At 35.3% G+C, this 19,641-nt stretch overlaps 1 protein-coding gene across 1 annotated transcript in view; it reads left to right on the forward strand.

The window, feature by feature from the left end:
* The window catches only part of LIPI (lipase I), a 122,612-nt gene that overhangs the window by 79,190 nt on the left and 23,781 nt on the right, over positions 1 to 19,641 (forward strand). Inside the window, exons 2-7 of the mRNA XM_073903049.1 lie at positions 2,348 to 2,733; positions 4,987 to 5,095; positions 7,155 to 7,256; positions 12,611 to 12,700; positions 13,677 to 13,844; positions 15,797 to 15,889. Of these exons, the coding sequence (XP_073759150.1) occupies positions 2,422 to 2,733; positions 4,987 to 5,095; positions 7,155 to 7,256; positions 12,611 to 12,700; positions 13,677 to 13,844; positions 15,797 to 15,889 (874 nt within the window). The 5' untranslated portion in view covers positions 2,348 to 2,421. The remainder of the gene's footprint in view (positions 1 to 2,347; positions 2,734 to 4,986; positions 5,096 to 7,154; positions 7,257 to 12,610; positions 12,701 to 13,676; positions 13,845 to 15,796; positions 15,890 to 19,641) is intronic.

Below are 19,641 nucleotides of genomic sequence, written 5' to 3' on the forward strand. Positions count from 1 at the left end.
TGGCCAGGTAAAATCTACCTTGGCTTGGAGTGGACCAGCAGTTTAGATATATTGATTGCATTTGGCCTTCTCAGAATTTCAGCTGATGGAAACAGTTCAGATTGTGGAAAGATGGATGTACACAATTCCCTATGCAATTTGTATAGTGTGATGTTGCACCGTGGTTTGATTTCTTTCTCCTCTCCACTTCCTCATTCTCTAGTACTTAGGACAAATGAAGTTTGTTTCAAAGTTTTCACTTGTCTAAGTATCTCTCACCTGTTAACCTGGGAATTAATTGTGCTTCTCTTTCACTTGCTTCTCCTTCACTGCCTTCCTCCTTTATCTTCTGAACAATTATGACAATATCACATATATATACTTTCCAAACTAAAAGGTAGATTGTAATTTGTGCATATTATGGATTTATCAAATACACATTATATGTCTGTAGTTTTAAATATGTGTATACATAACATATGTTTATATTTATTAAAGATATTTGTAGTTTACTTAATCATGTCATTGTTTCTGGGCATTTAAATCACTTCTATTTCTCCAGTACTAAAATAATATACATTAGTTTGTTTTTATGTTTAAATGACTATTTTCTTGGGATAAATTCTTAGAAGTAGAATTACTGGCATGAATTATATAAACAATTTTGCGAATTTTTGATATAAATTGACATATCATTTCCCCAAATCTTTTAATAAGTTAAACTTCCAGAAATAATACAAGCATATGCTCATAAAAAAATTAGGATCATATGCTTATTTTGAAAGAAATTACAATTTTGAGACTCTATGAAAAAGAAAGTTAAAAAGCAACCTTGTTTCACTGCCTAGGTATGACTATTGCTATGGATTTGGCTTAGTTATTTCATTCTGCCCTACTCCCTTCTAGGATAGATGGATGGATAGATAGGTAGGTAGATAGATAGGCAGACACATAGGATGCGCACATCAATGAAAATACTATCTGATGATATTTAAGGTGTTTTAAGTTTTTGTGCAATTATGCATAACCCAGTTATTAATGTCTTTACATTTAATACAAATTATTTATTTCATTAATATAAATCCTAGGAAGAAAATAAGGAAGAACACATATTTTAAGATTATGTATGTACCATATAATTTCAATTTTTTTTAAAGATTTTATTTATTTATTTGACAGAGAGAGCGAGAAAGCACAAGCAGGGGGAACAGGAAAAGGAGAGGGAGAAGAAGGCTCCCCGCTGAGCAGGGAGACTGCTGAGGGGCCCAATCCCAGGACCCTGGGATCATGACCTGAGCCGAAGGCAGACACTTAACCATCTGAGCCACGCAGTTGCCCCTATAATTTCAATTTCAAAAGGATGTTGTATCAACTTATGCTCTCAGCATCCATGTATATGAATATTTGTTAAATATACCTTCACAAGTATTAAATATTAAAATGATTTTTTTGTTTGATAGGAAGAAAATGATACCTTATTGTTTTGATTTGTATTTGATCACTGGTTGGGTAAAATATATTTTCTTGAATGATTATTATCCATATATATTATTCTGCAGAATTTCTGTTAAAGTTCATAATTTATTTACTTTTATTTGTGTGCATAATACTTTCTTCACTAACAATATATTTTTTAAAGATTGCATTTAGTTATTTGAGAGAGAGAGAAAAAAAGGGAGAGAGAGATAAAGAGAGCATGAGCATGAATGGGGGAGTGGGAGAGGAGCAGAGGGAGAGGGAGAAGCAGACTCCCCGCCCAGCAGGGATCCCGATGTAAGGCTGGATCCCTGGACCCTGATATCATGATCTGAGCTGAAGGCAGATGCTTAACTGACTGAGCCACCCAGGCGTCCCTTTACTAACAATATTAATGATTTTAAGTGACACCATTGCTATTTTGTACAGATAAAAAATAATTTTTAACTTTTAACCAAATCACATTTCTTTCTATATTTTATTTAAAAATTTTGGATGCTTCTTGTTTAAAGGATCTTTTTATATAATCAACACATTAAACATTGTAGTTGCTCAGAGTATTATATTGAAATACTGATGAAATAGGGGCGCCTTGGTGGCTCAGATGGTTGGGCATCTGCCTTCAGCTCAGGTCGTGATCTTGGGGTCCTGGGATCGAGTCCCAGATCGGGCTCCTTGCTTGGCGGGGAGCCTGCTTCTCCCTCTGCCTGCCACTCCGCCTGCTTGTACTCTCCCTCTGGCAAATAAATAAATAAAATCTTTAAAAAAAAGAAATACTGATGAAATAAAACCCTCCCTCCAAGTTCAAATCTCTTCTTTGTAATAGCAATAGGAATTGTATCAAATACGATCCTAGTACTCAGCTTGACTGACTTTTTTTTTCTTATTTCAGAGAATAAAAGATCATGCCTTGAATTCTCTCATCTAAGTATAAAGGATTCCTTCAAAGATTTGTTTATTCCCCAAATGGAGATCTCCTTGATGTTGTATACAAGGAAAAACCTCAACTGTGCTAAGCCACTGTTTGAGCAGCATAACTCACTTAATGTTAATTTCAGTATAAGCAAGAAAACAGTCTGGCTTATTCATGGATACAGACCAACGGGCTCCTCTCCCACATGGCTTCAGAACTTCCTAAGGATTTTGTTGAATCAAGAGGATATAAACATAATTGTAGTAGACTGGAACCGGGGTGCTACAACTTTTCTTTACAACAGAGCAGTTAAAAACACCAGAAAAGTTGCTGTGAGTTTGAGTGGGTACATTCAGAATCTTTTGGTAAGAATTTTATATATCATATATGTTTTACAATATACAGTGTTTTATGCAATACCACAAAGTGGTAGCAAGGTAAATACTTTTTTTCCTATACACATTAAGAATTATTGCTTTGAGGGGCACCTGGGTGGCTCAGTTGGTTGGGCAACTGCCTTTGGCTCAGGTTATGATCCTGGAGTCCCAGGATCCAGTATGCATCGGGCTCCCTGCTCAGGGGGAGTCTGTTCCTCCCTCTGACACTCCCCCCTCTCATGTGCTCTCTCTCTCTCAAATAAATAAATAAAATCTTAAAAAAAAGAATTATTCTTTGATATGCTAACATTAACAGCCATCTTTAATTTGTGTAAATGGATAAATTCCATACCTAGTTATGAACAGTCTTATTTTTTAAAAAAATCTCTTAAAGACTCAGTTATTATGTTTTGTCTTAAAATCTTTTAAGATTTTAATTTTTTTTTTAACTCTACCTATACTGACTTGATGTTAGGGTAGTAATTCCATGTGGACCAAGGGGATAAACTATATAATCATTAGGTTCTTTAGACATCTTTCCTAAGTTATGGCTAATATACTTATAGTTAATCAAGTGTGAATTGGTAAAAGTGAGGGAAAAACATCTTGAAAAGTAGCATATTTCTGGCCAACCTTGGAGGCAAGTCTTCAAATTTTGTCCAGGATTTAGGTGGAGGGTTGCAATGAGTCAGGTAATATTCAGGCCAGTTTTAGGTCATCTGCAGTTTGAATGATCTACATTTACTATGTCAACCCATATGGAGATCAGTGTCTGTTCTAGAGAGAGATGTGGTGGTGATGAGCACTTGAGAGAAAGAAGGGTGATTTCTGATTTGGAACATTCTTGAGCTTGACATCTGCTTTGAGTTGTGTTGTGCTGAATTTCCAAGGCTCTCCTGAAATTGAGCAAGCTTACCAGATCCAAGAAGCAGTTTACATGTAGTCATCAGGAGTCAGACTGGAAGAGTTCAAAGACCAAATCTATCTCTTATCTTCTGTGTGACTTTAAGCAATTGCTTAATCTCTCTGCCTCATTTACTTAGCTATATATTGGGGATAATGAAACTTTATAACAATATTTTATATAAGTATTAAATGAAATTAATTCTTAACCAGTACCTGGCATATAATAATCATTGAATATAATCAGGATCAGTATAATTATTACATCCCCAAATTTGGACAAAACTAAACCGTCTCTCTAGAGAGACAGTGGAAGTAATTCATCTGTTCTTATAAACTGCATAATTGATTTTTGCTTACAGCGGTGGTCTTTTCTCTAATAACATGTACTTCAAAGTGTGGGAAATATGAATGTTAAATATAGAAATTTAGGAAAAGGCTTTATATTTAGGAAAAAGGGTGAAAAGCTCAATAACACTAAAGATGAGAGTGATACTCTTTCGGGTTTTTGGGCATTGCTCTGAGGAATTTGAAGAAAATTAACACCCTGTGGCTGGAAAGCCTGGATTTAATTTCTCATTGGCAGTAGATGTCCCACATCTCTCTACAAGCCTCGAAGATGTGTTCAAAACTTCAGCTTGGAAGATTGGATTCCATGACTCTCCAGCTTGTGATTCAGGAATCCATGATCACACTTCAAATCCATGAGTCTCATTTTAACATCTCTGAAATGAGCATCCTCATTTCACACTTTTCAGTCTTCCTAGTGATTTTGACACAATCTGTTCAGAAAAAAATGAGGCAGATTAGTATATATTTTGGAATTAAACAGGTCTGGACTTGAAGTCCATCTTTTTCCCTTACAGTAATAACTATATGTGGCTTTGGGCAACTTTTTATCAAACCATATTATTCAACATTTAATAAGTGCCAGGAATAGTTTGAAACAATAGGATAAAAATAAATATCTCATAGGACTAATGTGAATATTAAATATGACATTTACAAAACACTTATTCAAGGTAAGTACCCTATAATGTCTACTACTATTATTACAAAATTCTTTAACTAAATGTATTATTTTGCATATACTAGTTTAGATAACAGATAAGAAAGGTTTTTAAAAATGTACTGGTATTACTAAAAATGTATAGAGAAAAATCAGATATCTTATAGAAAATGTTGAACAAAGATATTGTTTTCAAATTATAAAATCCCATCCTCCATTTCCCAGAAATGTATTAAACTAGAAAAAAAATAAATTCTAGAATATTGATGCACAGGGCATAATTTACGATTTCTGAAATGAAAATCGTAACATTGTATTTTCACTTGCAGAAGCATGGAGCATCTCTTGGTAATTTTCATTTCATAGGTATGAGCTTAGGGGCTCATATTAGTGGATTTGTTGGAAAGATATTTCAAGGTCAACTTGGAAGAATAACAGGTAAAATATTTTTGATAAAATGTGTTTTAGCATTCTTTAAGGCATCAGAAGTTTTATTTAAAAGTTATCTGGCACAATAATTAAGGAGTAGACATGATGCATATTTATTTTTTTTCTGTATTATATTCAAATGCTAGTCTTTGTTTTAGTTAGATTCTAAAGTCTTGTTTCTTGTTTAGTTCTTAACAGAGTTGAGATACTCCTATAGAAATGGGAGGACCAAGATCAATTTCTGCAACCCCACGTGAATTTTAAGGACATATTATTGTAACAATCCAGAGAAAAATATGACCCATTAAATGTAAAACTTTTTTATGTATTAACTAAATATATAACCATGTACTTAATTTTCACAGACTTTGACACATTTCAATTCTCTTAAGAATTTTATTTGAATACCAGATCAGAGAATCAGGAGTTGATACCCAAGCTTGAAGGAGTCTATCCCTCATATATATATATATATATATATATATATTTTAACAGAGTTCCTGCCTCCAGAAAGCTTAGTAACCAAATAATGCTGACATAGATTGTCATGCTTCCATTTGGGAATGGTGGTGATTTTAGAATAGAAAGATCGTATCCCTCCCCAATCAATTCAGCTTTTTAGCAGCTATTGAGATCTGTGTCCATAGAAGATTTATAATGATTTCAAGTGTTAATAAAAGTAATAGAGTGTTAAGTTAAGCAAAGGGGGAGGGGAGAGGTGAATGAATTGCATAGATAGGATCTTTACAAACCTTAAGTATACCTTACTTATTCTGATCGGTTTTAATGTTATTCCCCATTATACGGATGTGAAAACAGGTTAACTAAATTAACATAGGGGGAGGGGGTCAAAAAGTTTTTAACAGCTAAGCCAGGATTTATACAAAACTTTCTAGCACCCAAAGCCCATTCTCTTTCAACCACCATAGTCATCCTACTTTATGTTAAGGTGTGTTTACTCACACATTAGTCCAGTTTGATTGACTCCATAGGCCAAGCAATCATCAGGGTTTAAAAATCCAGCAAATGTGGTAGTTCTACATCAGAATTATTTATGAGAAGAGAAGTTTCTGTCTCACTCAGCCAAGTGGGCTAAATAAACTAGGGATAGGAGAAGGGCTTGAGATGAGCAACATTACATTTTACTTTTTAAAATATCCTTTTTGAGATGATTGTTATCTTCCATTGCATAGATGTTCTCAAGTTGTTGAATTTTACCTCCTTCCCACTCCCTGCCTTTTTGATACATGCCAGTAGGTCATGACACTAGAATTTCTATTTAAAATTTCAAATACGGTGTGGTGCCCAGGTGGTTCAGTCGGTTAAATGTCTGCCTTCGGCTCCGGTCATGATCCCAGGGTCCTGGGATCGAGCCCCATGTAGGGCTCCCTGCCCAGAGGGAAGCCTGCTTTTCCCTTTCCCTCTGCTGCTCCCCCTGCTTGTGCTCTCTCTCTCTGTGTCAAATAAATAAATATTTAAAAAAATAAATAAAATGTCAAATACACCAGAAATAATATCTATATTCCATGGAACTCTTAATACATTTTTGTTTTCTTGTGTGTATATGGAAAACTTTTGTGAAAAATGAATGATAAGATAATAATATGTTTTATGCCAGAGCCCAAATTGTATTTGGCAATTAAAAATCATTTTAGAACTGCAGATAGATCTGGGATGAACTGGTAAGTCATGAGGTTCAAGACAGGACCAGGATATTATTCATTCCCCCCACCCCCCTCAGGGCAGTAGTAGTTATTTAAAATATTATTAACTATATAGCTACTATCGGTTTACCCCTAAGTATTTCTTAAATAAAAATGCTAAAAAAATAAAACCTACAGTATTTTGTTGAGGCATCTCTAAGTGTGCCTTAACACTAGATTGTTGATAAACTCTGACTATTGGTAAAAAGTATCATTCAAATAATGAAGATAATTAGTTTTTTTGCAAGTTTAAGCTGAAACTATATAGACATGCTTATAATTTAATAATAGTGCAGTCATATGATCTAATAAACACTGTAGTAGGAATTGATTAATCAACTGATAGTTTCTTTCTTGAATTTCAGGTCTTGACCCTGCTGGGCCAAAATTCTCTGGAAAATCATTTAATGACAGATTAGATTACACTGATGCCAAGTTTGTGGATGTCATCCATTCTGATACCAATGGTAACAATGTAGGATTTATTGCTTAATTATTTGAAAATGAAAAGATGTAGACATTGGGGAAGAGGAGAACATGAAAGGAGAAAGAGTAGTGGGTAAAGTGACGATGAGTCTGTAATCATAAAATGATTATATTTCCCACAAGTGATATTTCTTAGAGTTCGTGATGTCCTGTGGTGTCAAATGGCCAGGTTTTGCCATCGGCTTACCTCCTTCAGGTTTCAAGGGCTGTCATATTATCCTAAAAAATGGAAACTTGATAAAAAAATACTTCATCTTGTTCATGCTATTGACAATTTTGATTGATCACAGTTTCTCCCGTGCTTCCTGTTCCTGCCGTATTTAGGTTACCATTCTCTCCACTTTCTCACTGTGATGTGTATCAACTCGAACTGAACACAGCATTTCAGGCACAGATAGAGAATACCCTCCCCTAGAGGTAGGGACATAATTTCTCTATGGTTTTTAATTGTCTTCCTGAAAATGTCTAATGGGCTATTGGTAGTTTGGGCCAGAGTGCTTTGGACAGACACTCAAGGAAGAATTTAGATGACCCTGAGCCCCTTCCTCATTTGAAATTAATGATCCTACTATTTATTGAGCACTTCCTATACTTTGGGCAGTGTTTTAGATGCTTTCTGTGAATGAATTATGGCATTCTTCTAAGTCCCCATGAGATAAATAAAATAAATATCATCCCCTTTTTACTGACGGGAAGCTAGGGTCATGGTCACAAGTGGCAGAGCCAGAATTTGAAGCCTTATGATTCCAGAGTCTGTGCCTCACCAGTTTGTTGCTCTGACCAGCTGATAATTTCCATGTGCTCTCGTTGTGGGCATGGGGAGGATATGGCGCTACCATGGAGAAAGGAGGAAGTGATGCTCAGGCTGTTTTGATTTCCCTATTTCCTCAGGTTTCTTTTCTCTTTGGTCCAGGTAATTTATTTGCTCCCATAGTCCTCTGAATTGTCCTTGTGGAGATTCATACCAATGCCTTTGTGAGAGATACAAATGCCGTAAATGCCACAGAGGACAATTTTTCAGCTTCTATGGCTACATGCCAGGGGGCTGAGCCTCTGTGGGTATCGTTCTGCTCCTTCTTTGGAATCTAAGTTATCTTATGTATCACAGGGAGTTAGTGCCCAAAGGTTCATAGTTCGAATGTGATACCTCAACCTCTCAAGCCCTCCTTGTCTTTATCCCTTTATATTAACTTAGCTTTCCCCACACACAGTGCACCTACTGCCCAATTGCTCTGCAGTTCTTTGTCTGAAATTCCAACTTCAGTTTTACCTATGGCCCTTTGAATTGGCTCTTCATACTTTTTATTATTTTTGTTTGCATTTCTGGCTTTTCCTAATAAAAAACTATTTCTATTATCTTCCACTCTCAACATCTTTTGATGACCTGGACTATCAAATCTAACCACTAGATGCCACGTTGTTGGCACCTTTGATTGATCTTTTCACAACCATTGCAAATGAGGGACACAGAATTTTGATGCTGCATATCCACCTGTCTCAAGGAATTTCTGAATGAGATACTTGGGGTCAGCACATATCTGGCAGACTACCTTTTCCTTGAATACTAATCAGTGAGTGCATCTTCTACTTACCAGTAGTTTTTGTCCATATTTGGTTGTATATGTTAAAAAAGCTATGTGGCCTTCCAAAATTGTGAATTGGATAATTTGGACTAATATCCTTGCTGGGATATCAGTAAAAAATTACAGTCCAACATCCAGAAGATAGAAAAATTCCAGGGAAGTAAACTGGTAAGTTTGGAGTCACTTTTCTTACAGCAGGTTTCCTGATGCATAGAGTATGGGAAGTATTTTTGAAACCCTTACATGGGGCTTGTAAAATATCTCATTTTTACCTTCTTTCCATGTAGTGAAGGAATATAGAGTGCTTAGACTTTATATATCACCCTCCAATTTAATATATTCTTGGGGAGAAAAAATAGAACAAAGAGAGAAGGCACAATGAATATCAATAATTTACAACAGGCACTTGGTAGGGGTGCCTGGGTGGCTCAGTCGTTAAGCATCTGCCTTCGGCTCAGATCATGATCCCAGGGTCCTGGGATGGAACCCCGCATCAGGCTCCCTGCTCAACGGGGGGCCTGCTTTTCCCTCTCCCACTGCCCTTTTCCTACTGGTGCACGCACAGCGCTCTCTCTCTTAAATAAATAAATAAAATCTTTAAAAAAATAAAATAAAGGGACACCTGGGTGGCTCAGTTGGTTAAGTGTCTGTCTTTGGCTCGGATCATGATCCCAGGATCCTGGGATCGAGCCCCACATCGGGTTCCTTGCTCAGTGGGGAGCTTGCTTCTCCCTCTGTCTGCCACTCCGCCTGCTGGTGCTCTCTCTCTCTCTGACAAGTAAATAAATAAAATCTTTAAAATATATATATATTAAAAAAATAAAATTAAATAGAAAAAGAGATAGTCTTACAGGTACTACAGGTATGAAATTGATCATATTATGATATAATGAGCAATATTATGCAAATAAATATGAAAATGTATGATTATATGGTATGATATATAAAATAGAAAAAATTTTATGAAAAAGCAAAAGCATTTACTAAACTGACAAATTAAGAAACAATATTTGAATAATTCTATAATTATTAATGAGATAGAAACTGTAATTTAAAGACTTCCAACAAAGTAAATCCTAGGCAAATTTTTTTTTTTTAAGATTTTATTTATTTATTTGACAGAGAGAGACACAGCAAGAGAGGGAACAGAAGCAGGGGGAGTGGGAGAGGGAGAAGCAGGCTTCCCGCTGAGCAGGGAGCCTGATGCGGGACTCGATCCCAGGACCCTGGGATCATGACCTGGGCCGAAAGCAGACACTTAACGACTGAGCCACCCAGGCACCCTAGGCAAATTTTTTCATCTCTACCAAACAATTAAGGGAAAAGTAAGACCACTTTCACACAAACGGTTTCAGAGAATAATAAAATGTAGGCAACTGTTTATAACCTTTTTTAAAAGCTATCATAAAAATGTCAAAACTTGAGATGATAGACATTACAGAAAAGAAAATTTGTGGACATTCTCTATTATAATCATGGGTGCAAAATTTCTACATAAACATCACATTAGTAAATCATTCTGCAACATATAAAAATGGATAATGAATCACACCCAATTTGGATTATTATAAAAAAGCAAGTTTATAATAAAAGCATACACAAAAGCATACATGAAATATGAGTCAATTTATATGTAGTTCCAAAATGGGCAAATCTAAACTGTTAAGTTTTGGGAGGCATCCTTGGAAGGTAAAGAATAGCAAAAAAGTTACTTTATTAAAGATGTTATTGGGCACCTGGGTGGCTCAGTCTTTAAGCGTCTGCCTTTGGCTCAGGTCATGATCCCAGGGGCTGGGATCTAGTTCCGAATGGGGCTCCCTGCTCAGTGGGGGGCCTGCTTTTCCCTCCCCCTCTGCCTGCCACTCTGCCTACTTGTGCTCTCTCTCTATCTCTCTGTCAAATAAATAAATAAAATCTTTTTTTTTTTTAAATATGTTATTATTTTTAAAAGGAGAAGCTGGTAATTAGGTAAGAGCTAAGGGTTTCTAGGTGCTATTTCTTGACATGGGTGTGATAGCTAAGTGGCTATTTGCTTTATAATAATTAATTAATATTTAGATTTATGCTCTTGTTTGTGTGTATGTATATTAAATTACAATAAAAAGAAAATTTAAAAAGTCCTATCTACTCTCCTTACCCTCCTTGAAACCAAGGGAATGAATGACCTAAACAGACCAAACTTCTCTGCCCCTTCCATCTGGTAAAGGGGAAAAGACATGCCTGAATGAATCAAGGCCTGCTTCTAAGTTAATATAAATGTCTTTTGCTTGTCGCTGATTCCTGAGGAGTCTTCTTGGCTTATTTCTACTTTAGTGGCAGATTGGAGAAAATGATGGCTCCAACTTGGAACCCCTAGTCTTGGAACTCCATGTTGAATTCAGACATAGGGAAATTGTAAAGATTGCCAAAATTTAAAAAAATTATTGGACTTTTTTTTGGTCATATTTAGGAGAATGCAAGCAGATGATGGAATGTAAAGAGGGATTGGCTAGCATACCCTCACCACTGTCACAATCTAATCACTCTCTTGCTTCCCTGAATTCTTAGGAGTTCTAATGAAGTCTGAATTGTTTTTTGCCTTTCCTTACACACTGACTCCCCTCCCCCATAATGCACATGCCCAGTGTCCTCATGCTCTGCTAACACCTAATTAGCAGTTATCTTATTCTGTTCCATACTTTCACTAAATCCTGTCACTCCATCTTAATCCTACTGTCAGACCTAAGTATTTATCTTTGTTATGTAAATCTGTTGCTGATCACTTTCAAGAGTTTATTATGTTGTAGGAAATTTCTTGTGCCCTAAGCCAAAGCATTGCAACTTTACTTGGCAGCAAGATTTTCAGATCTAATCACATCCCTGATTTTTCTGAGCTTGCTACCCTCTTTCATTCCCATGCCTTCCCTGGGTTATAGCCCCCAGCATTTGCACCGTCCCCAGTGCCCCGAGGATCCACAGATAGACAGAAGCCCTTAAATCACAGCACACATTTTTGTCACTCTGGCCCAATTTGGTGCAGCTGAAGCAGCATATTTAGATTTTTCCAGTTAGTGAATCTAGTATCAGGTCTTAGGCCTTATCCAGAGTATAAGCAAATCATCAAACTGGCCTAAAAGGTCCTATATGACTTGGCTTCGCTTCCTCTGGTGCTCCCTCTTAGCCATTATACTCCTGCCAACCTGGCTTCTTTGACTACTTTAGGTATGCTCACATAATTTTCTACTTGCCTGTCTCACTTATGTCACTCACATCCTTCACGTCATTGCTTGACTCTACGACCTCAGTGGATAATTCCCTAACCAAATTACTTAAAAGTACAGCCAACCTACCACCCTGACTAAGCACTTACCACTCTCTTACGCTACTTGTGTTTTCCCTACAGCACGTATTATTATCTGACATACTATATTTTTACTTGTTTATTATGTCTTCCTCCACTAAGATGTAATTTCCACTACAAAAAGGAGTTTTGTTTTGTTTTTCTTTTTTACTTATATATTTGTCGCACAAAGAACTGTGATGGGCCCACAGTAAATTGATGACTAGTAAATATGTTAAATTAATGACATAATTTTCATGAGGAATTAATTTGAGGCATTAATACCAGAAAAATGTATCTTTTTAAAAATGGCATTTCTTTTATTTTCAATTCAAATTTTGAGTCACTTTCAATAGAATTTATAGATTTTATTTCGTAAAAGTGTTGACCTGATTATATTCACTTTGTGATTTTTGAGTGTTTTTCTTCTTAGGTTTAGGCATTAAAGAACCCTTGGGACATATAGATTTTTATCCAAATGGAGGAAAAACACAACCTGGCTGTCCTAAATCCATTCTTTCAGGTATACCAATAGTAATTTTGAATGCATTACATATGATTCAAATGATGAAGGAAAATCAAATTTACTTGACTTTTTCCTTCTTAATCTGTTGGTAAGATTTTGATCACCCTTGCTCATTATTCAGGAGAGTGATTGGCAAAAAATGGTTGAATTGGATTTTTCTCAGTTCATAAAGTTTACCAGTAGATAACCCATTTGGTCATGGTGGGATCCATTACATTAGTTTTAACAGCTTTATTTCATCATTTTAAACATTAGGAGAAGTGCTAAGTCAGTGAAGAAGCACAGATGGCCAAAGTATCATGTAACATGAGTTTGGGCTTGGGATTTAATCTTTACCATCACTCTAATCTTGTACAAGCACAGATTCATAATTTCTTGCACTTGGTTATTACATAAATAGCCGAGCAGCTGCTCCAGGTGTGGACTTTGGCTCACTTCAGAGTCAGAAGAATTCGATGTTTTGAGGTCTACCGTGACAACTGGTCAAGTAACACACGTGAAAGGCCACTACAGCTAGAGAAGTTTGGTCAAAGGTTATAAGGATGTGAGGAGTTGGGGAAAGAAAGGGACATGATAAAGCTTTAATGTTACCTGGTTTCATAGTCCTCTCTGACATTAAACAGAAATGTTAGGGGTGTGGGATTAGAAGGGAAAGATGAGCACATAGTTATTAAGTATGGTAGCACTGTGTTTGTAGAGTTTGTCAAATTATTGAAATTAAACATTTTGTCCCCTGTGGTAATTATTACTTCGGAAAAAATTCTTATAAATCTCATGTAAAAGCATACTAAATTTAAATTTTCAATGGTACTGCTTATTTAATTGCTCGAGATAAAACTGTGCACTGTAGTCAACACTTTAATATTCACAATGGCGTAGTATTGAGTAGAACTTAACCTTTAATTTTTCTCTAATTTACTTGAACTTGGTTTAATACATCTACAGTTCTTTTGCTTGATTTTTAACACCTAAGGAATTCAGTTTATTAAATGCGACCACCAGAGAGCAGTTTACTTGTTCATGGCCTCTTTGGAAACAAACTGCAATTTTATTTCATTTCCTTGTCCTTCATATGAAGATTTCAAAGCTGGTTCATGTGTAGACTGTGACAACTTCAACGAAAAATCATGTCCTAGGTTAGGTAAGTGAGACTGTTTTAATTACTCTAAATTTTTGTGGAAAATGAATAACATAATTGTCAGTATTTTTGCCGGAAGCTTTCATATTTACTTGGGAACATGTTAAGCATTTTATGGAAAAATTACCTGTGGAACAACCAGAGGAAATAATTTACTTCCTACTAAATATTTTTAAGGTGTTTCGTGAAAAGAATTTAATCAACTGCTCAATGGATTTTAACCAACTGTGCTCAATGTATGTGCAAATTTGGTGGTCTCATGATGACCCTTGTTCTTGTTTTGTAAAGGAGTCTCACTATCTATCATCCATCTGTATTTCCACTAAAGAAAGAGACTGTGCATTCATTTTTTTTTTTTTGAGACTTGTGCGTTCTTAGTGACACTGAAGGTTTTTATTTTTATGGAAAGTTGTAGGAGCAAGTGGAGAGGTGTAAACCATAGTTAGCTTTTCATTTGCTATTAGCAAGTAGGCATGAATCATACATGGTTCACACCTTCCAAATCGATAAAACTTGGCAAGAGCAGTTAAGTATTGCAACTTTCGATAACGACAGCCTGTCTGTGGGAAATTATGGAGGAAAAAAGAATCCACATAAAAATAGAACGGTAGAGCTGAAAGAATCTCAGAGGCTGTTTTTTGCTCAGGATTTTCCAAACAGATCACCAGATCCCAAGCATGTCATGAGCATATAACATCTTATCAGTGTCATGATCAGGATCTGCTAGAAATGTTTCCAAGGCCAAAGGGGCTCAGTGAAATGGGAAGCGATTACAACGACTGAATTAATCCACTTTCTGTAGTTTTCTTCAGCAGGAGATTTATACTAACATGCATAGAGAATTTCTGGGGGAGGCAGGCAATCTGCCGGCTTGGCCAGACCTATTTTCTCATAGACCCTTCTGTCCAGAAGCCATCTTGTGGGATTCTTTTTCTCCAGACCTCATGTTGGGGAGTGCTTTTCTGGTCTCATTGTTTTTCCATATAAATGAGAAAATTGTGACCCAGTGGGAACAGAAGGATTATGTAAGGACACAAGTGAGAACTAGAGTTAAACTCCTTAATTCTCAATTCAGTGTTCTTTTTACTACATTCACATTTCGAATTTGGAGGTAGCAATGTGGGAACAGACAAATACATAAAGTAGGAAACATTTTAAATATATGCATGTGTGTGTTATAATATTTCAAATGTACTAATAATGTATGTATCTGGAATATATATATATTATATATGTAGTATATAGTATATTTAGATACTATCTATATGACACATTTATAACATACACACATGTATAGTATATCTGTATGAATGTGTATATGTAGGAGAATTGGGAGCTGTACTCATGGAACTAAATTTTGTGTTTGTTTTATCTAATCATTTTATTCTGCTGAATTTACTAAAAGGAGATACAAGTAAAATTCTGAATTTATGAAATAATAAAAACTGCTACAAATGGATTGTAGCCATATGGAGTATGCTCAGCTCTGGTAAGATTTCCAGGGAGGGATTTGTTTGTGAATCTTGGATTTAATTTATTATGTAATTAAAATGAATAGAATATAAAATTGTTGGAAAAGTGGTTTTTAAGTTATAAAAATCATAAATTATTATTACAATTATTATTATAATGCATTGATTCTTTAGTTCCTTTAGTGATTTGAAAGCTTTGTGTGCTATTTGATGGAAATCTGGTTTCTAATGTTTTCTTTTTTTTTAAGATTTTATTCACTTACTTGACACAGAGAGAGAGAGGGAGAGAGTACAAGCAGGGAGAGTAGCAGAGCGGGAGGGAGAAGCAGGCTCTCCACTGAGCAGGGAGCTCGATGTGGGGCTCCATGTGGGGCTCAATCCCAGGACTCTGGGATCATGACCCGAGCCGAAGGCAGACACTTAATTAACGACTGAGCCACCCAGGCCCCCCTTGTTTCTAGTGTTTTCTTTCTCAAATCTTAGGTTATCAAGCTGAGCTATGGAAAGATGTTTTAAAAGAAAGGAGAGAAGAGACCACCGTGTTTTTGGATACTACTGGCACAAGTCCATTCTGTGGTAAGTTAACATTTTCAACAAATGACAAATGATTGGTTTTACATACTAATTTATATTTTCTCCTAAATGTTCTTCGTACCCAGTCCAATTCCATCATGTAATTTCAAGGAACTCTGAAATTTGTTAGAGCCAAATTCAAACAAGGACTTGATTTTTTAGTTTGTTTAATTGTTCATCTCTTGAAGGACATCAGGGATATTTTTAGTTTTTGGCTATTATGAATAAAGCTGCTATGAATATTTATATACAAGTTTTTATGTGATTTTAAGTTTTTATTTCTCCTTTATAAAGGCCTAGGAAAGCAATTGTTGGGTCGTAAGCTAATTAGTCTTATTAGAAATTGACAAAGTGCTTTTCAGTGCACTATACCATTTTGCAATTCCCCCAGCAAAGTATGAGTGATCCAATTTCTCTGATTTCTTACTAGCAATTGCTGTTGTCATCATTTAAAAAAAATTATTCATTCTAACAGGTGGATAGTGATGCCTTATTGTGGTTTTAATCTTTGTTGCCCTGATGACTTATGATAGTGAATATCTTTTCTGTATATCCTCTTTGGTGAAATGTGTGTTGTGTCTTTTGCCCATGTTCCAACTGCATTTTTTTGAAGTGTTGGGTTTTGAGAGTTTTCTTCATATATTTTTATAGTAGTCCTTGTTGGGTACTTGATTTGCAAATATTTTCTCACAGTCTATAATCTATCTTTTCATCTTCTTTACAAGGACTTTTGCAAGGTCAAAAGTGTTTACTTTTGATGAGATCTAATTTATTATTCTTCTTTTCATAGAACTTTTTTTTTCATTTCTGAGAATTCTTTGCTAAGTTTAGGTCCTGAAGATTTTTTCCCACATTTTTTTCTAAAAGCTTTATAGTTTTATATGTTACCTTTAAGTCTGTAATTCATTATTGATTTAGTTTTCGTATAATATGTGGGGTTTAGGTCGAAGTTAATTTTTTTTTTTTTTTTTGGCCTATGGATGTCCATTTGCTCAAGCATGATTTATTGAAAGGGCTATCTTTGCTTTATTGAAACACTTTTGTACCTTTATCAAAAATCAGTTAAGCATATTTGTTTAGGCATATTTCTATTTGGTCTAGATTCCATTCTCTGTCCTGTTATTTATCAGCTTATCCCTTTTCCAATACAACACATTATTAATTACTATAGCTAATACTATAGCCTTAATATCAGGTAGAATGAGTATTTCTTCTTCATTCTTCTTTGTCATGATTATGTTAGATATTCTAGGGTATTTGCCTTTCAATAAAAATTTAAAATAAGGTTGTCTATGTCTACAAAACTTTGGCTGGGATTTTGATAGGAATTGAATTAAACCTATAGATAGACTTGGGGAGAACTGACATCTTTACTCTGTTGTCTTCTGATTCATAGACATGTTATGTCTCTACATTTACTTTGATTCTTTGATTTCTTTCATCAGTATTTTGTAATTTTCAGCATATAGGCCCTCTGTATCTTTTGTTATATGTATACCTAAATAATTATTTTTTAAAAAAATTTTTTGAGTGATGGTAAATGATATTTTAAAAATTTTATATCCCCATGTCTGTGTTAGAAGGTAGAAATAGGATTAAATATTTTGTATTGAGCTTGTTTCCTGGAGCCTCGCTGAATTCACTTATTATTTCTTGGATTTTTAAAATAGATTTCTTAGAGTTTTCTATGTAACAATCATATCATCTACAAATAGAGAGAAACTTTTACTTCTTCCTTTCTAATCTATATGCCTTTTATTTCTTTTTCTTGACTTATTTCAGTGGCTAGAGCTTCCAGTATTATGTTAAATAAGAATGGTGAGAACAGACATCTTGTCTTACTCCCAATCTCAGAAGAAAGCATTGTTTGTTACCTGTAAGTTTTTTGACCATGGGTTATTTACAAGCATGTTGTTTAATTCCATGTATTTAGAGATTTTCCTGTTGTCCTTCTATTATTGATTTCTATTGTTGATTATATTATTTAGAGTCATTATGTTTAGAAAACAAATTCTATATAATTTCAATTCTTTTGGGGTGCCTGGGTGTCTCAGATGGTTGAGCATCTGCCTTTGGCTCAGGTCATAATCCCAGGGGCCTGGGATCGAGCCCCACATCCAGCTCCCTGCTCAGTGCAGAGCCTGCTTCTCTCTCTCCCTCTGCCATTCCCTCCACTTATGCTGTCTGGCTCTATCTCTCTGTCAAATAAATAAAATCTTAAAAAAAAATTTCAATTCTTTTAAATTTGTTGCATTTTTTTTATAGCTTATCTGGCTGAATATTTCATAGGCACTTGAAATAAACGTGTATTCTGTTTTTGTTGGGTGCAGTGTTCAGTATATGCCAATACGATTCTGTTGGTCTCCAACATCATCAACTGATTACAACATCAACTCAAAGTAAAAAATCTCATCTAATGTCATCAGATAAAATGTTCCAAATTATATCATTCAATTCCAAATCTAAATCAGATTTGGGTAAGGCTCTAGGTAGAATCTACCCATAGGAACAATTACCTTCATTTGTGAGTCTATGAAACTCAAGAATCAAGTTATTTGTTCCCAAAATACATTGGTGAGACAGGCATAGGATACTGGTCATAGACATTCCTGTTCAAAAGGGAAAAAAATGAAAGGAAAATGGAGTCAATGGTCTGAAGCAATTTTATAGTCCAATGAGGCAAATTCCATTTGGTTTCAAGGTTGGGAATAATTCCCTGTGGTTTGTTCCTCCTGGGGTCTGCTCTGTGGGTTCACAACTCCATGTTCTAGCTTCTCAGAGTCGTCTTTTTTCTTCTTTCTTTCTTCTTTTTTATTTTTATTTTTTGTATAAATTGTAACTTATGCTTACAGCTGAATAGTTTTAACAGCCTGTTCCTTGCCTGAAAAATTTTGGGGGTCCAACAACATTCTTTCATTTTGTACTCTGTCTCCTTCCATCCAAGCTGACAGTGTTTATGCTACAACATTGTCAAAAACCTTGTAGATGTCCGTATATGTCAGAGATTCATTCCATTGGTCAAGAGGTACTTCCAGATATTTTTTGTAGATAATCCTATCTCTATTTTGGGCTTCTGCTGAGGTGGCTGAGGGAATCTAAGAACCACATACTTAATCTTTCCAAAGAGCCTTTTGTGTTACTGAATTCTCTGACCTTTTGATCTTTCTAAGGCAAAAGGTTGTCAAGCCACACTGCTAGATTTTTCTCTAGAGCGTGAATTCCTGACGGTGAATCTCTTAGTTTTAGTATCTTTTGCAAACTTGATAGGATAAGGATTTTTCAAGACATTAGGTCCAGGTTTGTTTTTGCTTAACACTTTTATCTCAATTTACATTTTTCCTCTCACATTTCACCATAAACACCAATAAGAAACAAGGCCACACTTTGAAGCCTTGCTAGCACAGAAATTCCCTCAGCTAGATGTCCAATTTCTTTATTTACAACTTTTGCTTTCCATATAATTTCATAGGACATAATTTTGTTAGGCTTTCTGTGGCTACATAGCAAGTATTCTTTTTCTACCAGTTTCCAATAACATGTCCCTTCCTTCTGAGGCCTCACCAGCAGAGTTGTTACCATCTACATTTCCACTAACAATGTGTTCAAGGTAATCTAGGTTTTTTTTTTTATCATGCTCCTCAAAATTCTTTCAGCTTCTGTTCGTTGCCAATTTCAAAACCTTTTCCTCATTTTTAGGTATTTGTTACAAGAGCATCCCATTCTTCACATCAAGATATGTATTTATTTTTCTGTCA

This window comes from Callorhinus ursinus, unplaced genomic scaffold (assembly GCF_003265705.2).
Source record: "Callorhinus ursinus isolate GAN/ISIS: 27379988/994484 unplaced genomic scaffold, GSC_fseal_2.0 scaffold1, whole genome shotgun sequence".
Classification (NCBI taxonomy): Eukaryota; Metazoa; Chordata; class Mammalia; order Carnivora; family Otariidae; genus Callorhinus; species Callorhinus ursinus.